The following is a 9,954-nucleotide window of genomic DNA, read 5'->3' as shown; positions in this document are numbered from 1 at the left end:
AGAGCTTTATAGAGAGTGAAATCATAACGCGAAGTGGTTGCGAATTGGAGGTTCTTTATTCGTTTAGTGAAAATCTGTGTAGTGACTGTCTCTTATACACATCTAGATGTGTATAAGAGACAGTATATGAATATGATGACAGTAGAATAATGGGGTGCTTATATTGTGGTAGTTCAATAATTATATGTTTTATTATATTGATGTATGTATAACATTGTTTTGAGATTGCATTAGTACTTTAATTACGTTATAATTATTTTAACATTAAAAAAAATAGGCTTTTACGCCATCTTGGATCTCGGCAACCGCTAATGGCTGAAGTTGACTTTTAACGGTGCAGTGTGCCCCTAACATCTCAAATTACCGAATAAAAATAAATCTATATCTATATTATATTATATATATATATATTATGTATAAGCCTATTTTTGCATCAATTGGCTGTTATGTCCTATTATCAAAGAATATTCTTTGCTACTATCTAATAACATCTGCTGTTGTTCGAAATTTATTTCATTATAGCTTGTTTATATAATGTAGGCCTACACATTTATCACTATTTTTCACTTGTATTTATAACTTGATAGCTGCCTATTTTCTCATAAAACTGTGGTTTCGTACATGATACTGTATATTAAAATACATTCATACAGGGAGAAAACTAATACAGTACAGAACTGCACTAGGGTGGATGCAGTGGTATGGGGTGGGGGAGGTAGGTGTGCTGACGGTGCGATCGCACCATCTAAAGTGTATTAAGAAAAATAATTGTTTTATTTTGTTGTTGATATTAATTACCATTAAGATTTTTCTGGGCACCTAGAGGTCTATATTCTCACAATATTTGCACCTCAGCCCCAACTATGGTGGCCAACTCAGCCCTCACAAGGGTGGCCCCAAGATTTGCCTACGGGGTTCTATGTCCCCGACGAGAGCATGGACGGCTTTCACTTTAACTCTTTTGGAAGAGGTCCAGGAGGCGAAATATGAAATTTAGGAGTTTCAAAGGCTTATTTCTACTAATAGGCCTATGTAGAAAATACATAGGCCTATATAGAGTAATTTTTTTCCCGACTAAGTGTAGACTTTCTCTCTGACAGAGGGAGCTCGGTAGGGTGGAGGATGTAAAGCCTGCAAATGTAAAAATCTACAACAAATGTAAAAATAGCCACATATGTAAGTATATTGTACACACAAATGTCATAACCCCAATGTCATAACATGTCAACCACATATGTAAAAATAGCCACAAATGTAACAAACTTAGTGTAAAAATCTTTTTCACCACAATGTAAAAACAATTCACCTATAAATGTAAAGATTTCCAATTTTACCTCGAATTTTATAACATGTCAACCGAAAATATAAAAACTCATTATAATACAAGTTATTATTAGATGTATGGGTTTGTGTGCGAGGATTTCCTAATGAGCTTTGAAATCCTTAATATATTGAAAGATCCTAATTATCTGCTTAAGATTTGAATGGTGTCTGCGTATTTTACTTGCACACAACTAGCATTGTGTACATTTTTTACGCTGCCATATTTTAACAAAAAGAAAAACAACAGCTAGGAATTAGAAGAACGGAATGTGTTTTGCAGGTGCAATGTTTTTACATTCTTTGTTATTTTAAATTTTGTGGTTGATTTTTACATTTCTGGGCTCTACATGGCCTACGGTTTATAGACCTATAGTCCATATCAGAGAAGACGTGTTCAACCACCCAGGGGCGGCGCCAGAAATTTCCTGACGAGGGGTCCAGGCTCCCTGACAAGGGGTCCACCCCTCTCCCTCCTTCAAGGAAGCCTACCACCCCCTCCCCGGTAGGGGAAAATTGTGTTGATCATTTTCATTAAAAGAAAAATAGTTTGATAGAAAACCAAATAACTTAAGAGGCCCCTGTCGGGGGTACTAATCACCTGTCAGACGTAGCATCCCCCTTTCGGGGAATATCTGGCGCTACCACCGCAACCCATACGATTGCGATAGTATACACACCTCCCACATACGTAGCATTACCCCAGCTAAACATTTCTTAATCACTAAAATTTGAAAGCTTAGTAAGGCATACCTAATTGTCCTACTTTCGGCGGTCGAAATTTAATTTTTTCCCCGACGACTTTACTGGAAATTCCCCTACAGGGGGTCCAAGCGGGGGTCCAGAGGTCCCCTATGTGGGTCCTTTTCCCCCTGGACCTACCGCCAGCGCTGCCCCTGCAACCACCAGAACCATAATAGGTGGCGAGCCGTTATGAACCAGCGCCGATTTACCGGTAATTCAACTTGCAAATATTTAGGAAGTTTCCATGAATCAAGAGTGAAAATATACTGTACTACTTTAGGATGCTGTATCATTTTCAATGTATCATTATTCTAAAGTATACTTTTTTTTCGAGAAATTAAACTGAAACATTCAGCCTTAATGGTGTGCTGGCTTTGCTTTCGAAACAACTGTTCTAGGCCATATCATTTAATTATCTCAAAATGTCTCAACATTTCAACCCGTCGACAAAGAATACTGGAGTAGTTTAAATATTCATTACAATAAATTCTAATTTCAACTTTTAGTTTATTGTCTTATTTAGACATTATCTAGTTTTTCTAATATCAAAATTGTATGTAATAAGTATTTATTATATTATTACCATTACAGGATTTATAAACTTTCAATATAAATTAAACATTAAAACATTGTACCAATTTCATTTCATTTTTATACATCTGTGTATGCAAGCAATGCACTAGGCAAATAGTTGAAATTGAGCTTTTAATAGGTGTTTATTTAATAGGGGTTTTAACATGTCAGTCAATAATGAGAACATAATTCTTTGATTTCAGTTGATCTATAAATTAAACTAAATTTATCAATAATTCGCAATGCAAATACAATACATTTATGATGGTAGGCCTAATAAATGTAATTAAAACAATAAAAGTTGTATATCTAGAGGTACAATTTCTCCAAATTTTACCACCTCAGCCCCAACTGTGGTGGAGCTGAGAGACGTGTGAACTCACAGTTTTGAAGTAAGTAAAAAAATACATAAAAAAACAATGATTTTAAGTTTAATTTTCTATGGTAACGTACATCAAACATACTAATTAGATCTCTATGGTTGCCGAAAATAGCTGATAAAAGATCAGGAGAATTTATAGACCTATAGTCCATATCAGACCTACCTAATAAATGTAATTAAAACAACAAAAGTTGTATATCTAGAGGTACAATTTCTCCAAATTTTACCACCTCAGCCCCAACCATGGTGGGGCTGAGGTGAATGTGGCCACACGGCTTTGAGATGGATCGAGTATATTAGATACATCAAAGAAAGTATTTTTTTAGTTTTATTTTCAATGGTACATCACTCGTATTAATTAGATCTATGTTGTTGCCGAAAATCCCTGATTAAAAAAGTGTCATTTCCGGCCATATAGTAACGGTACTATTTCCTCAAATTTTCTCTCCTTGGCGCTAACAATGGTGGGGCTGAGGTGGTTGTGGACTCACGGCTTTGAAGTAGGTAAAGTAAATACATCAAAGAGTATGTTTTTAAGTTTTATGTGTACATTACACAACTAATTAGTAATCGCTGATACTTTTGACGTATAATGGTGATGTGATGATGAATGAGGTGGTTGTGAAATCACGGTTTGAATTATGTAAAGTACAGATTCAAAGACAATGTTTTTAAGCTTTGTTTTCTATTGTATATTACACACACATTAACAAGATCTCTATGATTGCCAGAAATCCCTGATAAAAGATCATGAGAATTTTTTTGGCGCTTCATTTTGACTAATGGCGATGTGATGATGATGAATTTTACTACTAGAAGTGTCATTTCCTCAAATTTTCTTACCTCAGCTCCAACCATGGTGGGTCTGAGGTGGGTGTCGACTCACAAAATGTCCTCTCCTCCACCTTTTTTTTGGTTAGTGAGATACAGATGTTTGAATATAAAAAAAAGTCCTTTTTCCACAATTTCGTCCGAAGTTTTTAAATATTCAAAAATCTGCATATCATAAACTGCTACCGAGTTTTTCGTCAAATATGGTTTTTGTGTCCTAGAAATTTCGGTTGTACAACAAATGACATTACATTATAGCAATCCACAGTAATAAAGTAGGTACAACAATTATTATACAAAATGTATTCACATCATCTCTAAAAGCATTCAAAGAGAAAGTGAGCAAGTGTAAACAACATCATATACTACTGTTGAAGCGTTGTGATCTACTCTTTTAAAGCCAAAGGGAAAATACCACATCTAATCTACCTAACAATTTGGCTTAAAATAAACATGTTACATAGCACTGACGCAAGTACTTTAATTACATGTTTCTCATTCTTGGGGATTATCTAAAAGTCTGTATCTGGGACAATTAGGTGACAAGAGTGCTGCTTCTAGCTTAACCCAGAATAATGCCTGTCTCTCTGGGTGTTCTTCCCACTCAATGTACGTTTTTGTGGTCAGTATCTTGTGTAATAGGATCGGCATATCTTTCGCTGACACCTTCTCAAGCACAACCACAACCAGGATATCCTCGTGATTGTCGAACATTCGCATGCGTGCCATCTCCAGTTCGAAGTAACACCATTCACTTTTGATGAAGTTTTTGGAGACAACCAACAGCACTTTACGGCTGTATTTAACAGCATTCGCGATATTATCGACAACTGCTTCTCCTGCAATAAAATCGCGGTAGTCAACACACAGTTTTAACTGTCTCTTATACACATCTAGATGTGTATAAGAGACAGGTGTGCTGGCTTTGCTTTCGAAACAACTGTTCTAGGCCATATCATTTAATTATCTCAAAATGTCTCAACATTTCAACCCGTCGACAAAGAATACTGGAGTAGTTTAAATATTCATTACAATAAATTCTAGTTATCTGAGATTAATCAGTGGATCTTTCGGTTTTACTTACCTTGTTCTCTAATTTTTCATTATTGACATATATGCAGTGAAAATCTGAAACACCACGTGGTTGAAAGCGTTATAGGCTATGTGTATGTCCAATTTGTAGGGATTTATTTTACTCCGACTTCGATTTATTTACGATTCATAAAATTGTAATGATATTAATGAACGTAAACCCGTAGTAGTATAATTAATGACATTTCCACGGTGTTTTAATTTTGTATAGATCAGTTTCCTTAACATATCAAAGTTGATATTTATCGTTAGGCCGTCAACATTTTTGATAGACAACAGAACATTTGAAAATAAAAACACTGAATAGTGTTTGCTCTCAAAACCAGTGGCGGTTTGTTTTTAGCGCCCCCACCCCCCACTTCCCAAACATTTTGGTCCACTTTCCACAAATTGGCACCCACCCAATAAAAATCCTTTGTACGGGCCTGATACTGCACATGACCCAATTATGTACACTGGGCCTACAGTAGGCCTATATAGTCATTATCCGAGAAGACTTTATTCACATCCAAGATAGTCGAGCGTACCGTTCGAAACAGCGCCGATATTATGACTGAATGTGGCAGCAGTGGCGTAACGCCTATGCGCTCTCATGCGGCGGTCCGCAGGGCCCCAGAATTCTAGGGGCCCCGAAGGGGCCATACACATAGGTTCCTCGATCTAGCACCCAGACCTAAAAGACTTTGTTGAAAAAAAAAACAACTATAATGTGTCTCTGAAATCGATTGTAGGGTATATATTATATTATAATAATTAAAGAGAAGGAGACCAGACGGGGCCTCTCGACCCGGGACCCCACCAAATTTGTCCAAAAAAAATTTTTTTAATGGAGATGAAAAGAAGTATGTGAGTGCCATTTCCGGCCATCTAGACGTGCTATAGTAATACATTTTCTTATCTCAGCCCCACAAGTGCAACGACATAATGTGTGTCTGAAATCGACTGTAGGACATATCATATTATATCCAGTGGCGGAATAAAGGGTGTGGGGAGGGGGAGCTGTCGGCCTGGGGCCCCACTAAATTTGTCAAAATATTTTTTAACTGGAGACAAAACGTATAAGAAAATTCATAATTTTGTCTGTGAAGTGCCATTTCCGGCCATCTAAAGGTGCCATATTCATAAATGTTCTTACCTCACCCCCAACCATGGTGGGTCTGAGGTGCTATAGACTGTGAAAGTCCCTCCCTGGCCTCAATTTTCTGGATGCATAAATATAATTTATTCGTCGTTAAAAAATTTAGGATAACAATGCACACCTAAAATCCCACGATGGAATTGGTAACCGGAACCCAAAAAAAAGACCATGTTTAGTTCTGCTAGAATTTCTTCATAACAACCAAACAATATGAATAAACAATTTATGGGAACAGCGCATACTGTAAGTGGAATCTACTGTATATTATAATTATGCTTATTTTAAAGTCTAAATTTACAGTGTATAACTTATTACGTCAGATAACGTCTAGGATTCGAATCTTACATAGATCATTAAAATCTTTATCTCTCGAAGTGAACAATTCCATATTTCAGCTTAATTGTCCCTTTTCCCTACATAAAAATAAATCACGAAAATATCTTCCTCCGCCCACAATTCAACTTCGGCTAGGCCTATGTTTTTTGTGTCCATATTTTGTCATTTTGTTTGTTCGTCAGGGAGTTGGTGTTAAAATGTATACAATCCACCTGATCAGTCACTACACTGGAAGATCCGTGAAGTTAAATAAAGCCTTGCTTTCCATGGGGAATTTGCTTGGCATATATCAAGAGGGTGGTGTTATTACAGAATTTAAAAAGCAAAAAACAAAAACAAAAACAAAACCAACCTCTCTGTCTATCGGCCGATCAACATTTTTATTATATAGGCTCAGTTTCAACAAATTTGAACTTTTCAATGTGGTTAGTTGATTCATTACTTCGTGAAATCAAGGCAGACCTTATGACCTCTAGACTTTGCAGCATATTAACATAACTTAGTATAAACTTATCAGGGACCTACTGATATTAACTATAGAAACTTCCTATTTTGATCTACAGTAATATCCTCAGTATATCACAAATTTATGTACATTAATTAGTAAGGGCCTATAAACTAATCGCCTTACTTCATTTATCCTACCTAAACATATACCCTACCAATAACACAAATAAATGCATAACGTTCACCACCACATTTATCTATGAGTTTTCTATGAAAAATATGGTACCCTGACCGTTTTGGTTAGGTCCAGTGTTAAATTTCCATAGAATGTGTATTTCCGTCTGTAATTAGGCCAATATCTTCTTTTAGTGGTCATAAATAATTTTTCTATTTTATCAAAACTAATCGCGATGCTTAACATACTAGTTCGTTTAATTATATATGCGGTTGTCTTGCCAAAACTATTTTTAAAACAATTAAATTAAACTAATTATTTTGCTGTAATTTACAGAAAATCCGCTAATGAGGATTGTCATTATTTTCGAATAAATAAAAAAAGAACTCCGAGGCATTTCGATTTATTGACCTATTTTTCGTTTACAACTATACTACTATTCTGAAAAGCAATAAAATAGATTGAAACTTTGAGTCCTCATAATGTATCTCCCCCACCACTCACTTTCTCGTTTTCAAAATTCCTGACTTTTTTCATATTTCTTTGGTTGGCGAATAACCTACCTTAAATCATATCTGTAGTAGTACAGAAGAGATCCAATTATTACAATGACAACTCCAGCTGACACAGACGGAATGGTGATCCTTAAGACCTTAATTAATTTGCTACACTGTAATGTATCAGGATCAAAATCCAACAACTTCTCGCTTTTTCCATGTTTACGGTAACATTGCATATGAACAAATTTGTCAAGTGTGACGTTCGTTTTGTTAATCCAATTTCTAAACCAGACTAAATTGCAATCACACGAGAATCTGTTGTATGCTACATTAAGTCTCTGCAATTGGCTCAGGTTTTGTAAACCAACGTTTTCGTTAATGGTAGTGAGGCCATTGTTACTGACATCGATTACCTGTATACGGTTGGAACGAACAAATGCTTGATTTTGAAGTTTAATTATTCTATTATTGCCTATATATAGGTACACAAGGGAAGACATGTTTTGGAAAATGCCTGTTGGGAATGACAAAATATTATTGTTAGCAAGATTAACTTTGTTCAAATGTTTACAAGGCTTAAAGACATCACTCTCTAATATGTTAATTCCGCAGCGTTGTAGATGCAGATGTTCTAGCGATACAAGGTCTACGAACCATGCTGCTTGAAGTTCACTGAGTTGATAGTTATCATTTATCGCAAGATATGTCAGTTTCCTCAATCCACGGAATGCATCGCGTTCAATATCTTTACTTTTTAGCTGGTTATATTGAAGATCCAGAAAATCTAGGACAGAAAATATGTTAAAGGAATTGTTTTTCAGTGATTGAATTTGATTGTCATTCAAGAAATAAAAAGCAACATCAGTTGGTACCGTATTCTTTGAAGGAATATTTTTTAAAGTCAGATGTGAACAATATACGTCATTTCTGTATTTTGAACCTCCTTTTGCCACATACGTGCAGTTGCATTCCTTTGGGCACCGTAGATCTCTTGGCGGGTAAGTTCCGGATATCGATGGGTCGTAGTTATAAGTGAATTGAAATGTACAATTAAATGATGCAAACAGGGCAAAACAAATCAGGTACTGATAGCATTCCATCTTCATCAATGCAGCCATTAAACCGTGTGTCATATTTATTCAGCTTTGGCCTAATGTGATTAAGATTTACTGTAGGCCTGATTTTGAAAGAATATTGCTCTCTCCAAGCGAAATGACAAAGCTCTATAAGGTAGTGCTCGCACCCTGCACGCACTAAAAAAGTAGGATGTTTTGTCTGAATATAACCTCTGTAAGCATAAGCTAAGATATAGTTGAGTAAATAGCCTAAGTAGCGCTGTATCAAATGCGATGAAATGCTGCTCATCGGTAAACCAAGCCAGGAATATATAAAACGTACCTTTATGAAGACTTGATAATGTTAGTAGGAGCTTCAGACATTGTACATATAATATATTGCATCTGTAGTTTCTTGGTTGCAGAAGATTATTGATATCTGAGCTGTTACGCCTCGGTCAACCAACGACATAGTGTTGACAGAAAACTGATTTGCTAAGCATACTCGTGATGACAATTATACTGCGTCCTCTTTCGGTTTCGAATCACTAGGCGTTTCCCAGCCGCTTGGTGGTATAACCAGTCTTCAAAGCGTAAATCCATACCCTTCCCATCCTGCACCGTCCTCTTCTCTAAACTGCACGGCGGTATAGACAGGTACAAATCAAAATATTGGTATATTTTGCTTTGCTTTTCGTTAACAGTGAGTAGTTTTGCTTTTGGTTTTGTTGTCAGATAGATTATGTCTACATCTAAGAACGTAGGTGCTGAAAGTGTTCTTGAAGCCTTGGTTTCGGCGAATTTTGGGGCTACATTGGCTCAGCCTTCTGCCGCGAATTCACGCCTCCCGTTTGCGGGTCGTGATGCGGAGAGGGGTGCTTCATCGTGCCTCCATTTAGTGGGTCAAGTTGGGAAGGGACTTCAGGATCTGTCTCTTATACACATCTAGATGTGTATAAGAGACAGGTCCGGTCGTGAGGGAGCTCCGGATGCTAGCCAAGGGGTTCATGTTAGGAGTGGGCCCATTGGCTTCAATAGTTATCAGTTGGCCATTCTGGATCAGCGTCTGGACGCTAAGTTTGATGAGCTTCGGACGTCCCTTTTGGAGGGCTCTGGGTGCCGGTCTCGGTCTCGTTACCGGTCTAGGTCATCTAGGTGTAGAGCTGGTCGGTCTAGGCCTAGTTTATCTCGGTCTAGTTCTTCTGATAGTGAGTCTGACCGGGGGCGCCGAGCGTTGTTGGAGTCCCCACGGGGACGCAGGGACAGGGATGACGATGCCTTGTCCGTTATGGCGTGTTCAGACAACGACGGGGGTGTTCCACCTCCTGAAGTGTTGACGCCTTTGGCTCTGACTAATCCTC

General features: G+C 37.2%; 1 protein-coding gene and 1 pseudogene across 1 annotated transcript; both read right to left on the bottom strand.

Annotated features, from left to right (window-relative positions):
- Positions 1–3,900: 3,900 nt before the first annotated feature.
- Positions 3,901–9,954, bottom strand: part of LOC117119427 — a 12,649-nt pseudogene continuing 6,595 nt past the window's right edge.
- Positions 7,394–9,069, bottom strand: LOC117119426 (protein slit-like). The gene has a single exon (XM_033264248.1). The coding sequence runs from the start codon at positions 8,669–8,671 to the stop codon at positions 7,598–7,600; it is 1,074 nt and encodes a 357-aa protein (XP_033120139.1). The 5' UTR covers positions 8,672–9,069; the 3' UTR covers positions 7,394–7,597.

The sequence above is a fragment of the Anneissia japonica genome, unplaced genomic scaffold (assembly GCF_011630105.1).
Source record: "Anneissia japonica isolate Jap-2015-1 unplaced genomic scaffold, ASM1163010v1 scaffold11229_len202898_cov190, whole genome shotgun sequence".
Classification (NCBI taxonomy): Eukaryota; Metazoa; Echinodermata; class Crinoidea; order Comatulida; family Comatulidae; genus Anneissia; species Anneissia japonica.
The sequence above is the reverse complement of the archived record's forward strand: the minus strand, read 5'-3'. Positions and strand labels throughout refer to the sequence as shown.

What these genes read in the sequence shown, in the direction of transcription:
- LOC117119426 (XM_033264248.1), bottom strand. Translation starts at nt 8,671, where the DNA reads ATGACACACGGTTTAATGGCTGCATTGATGAAGATGGAATGCTATCAG.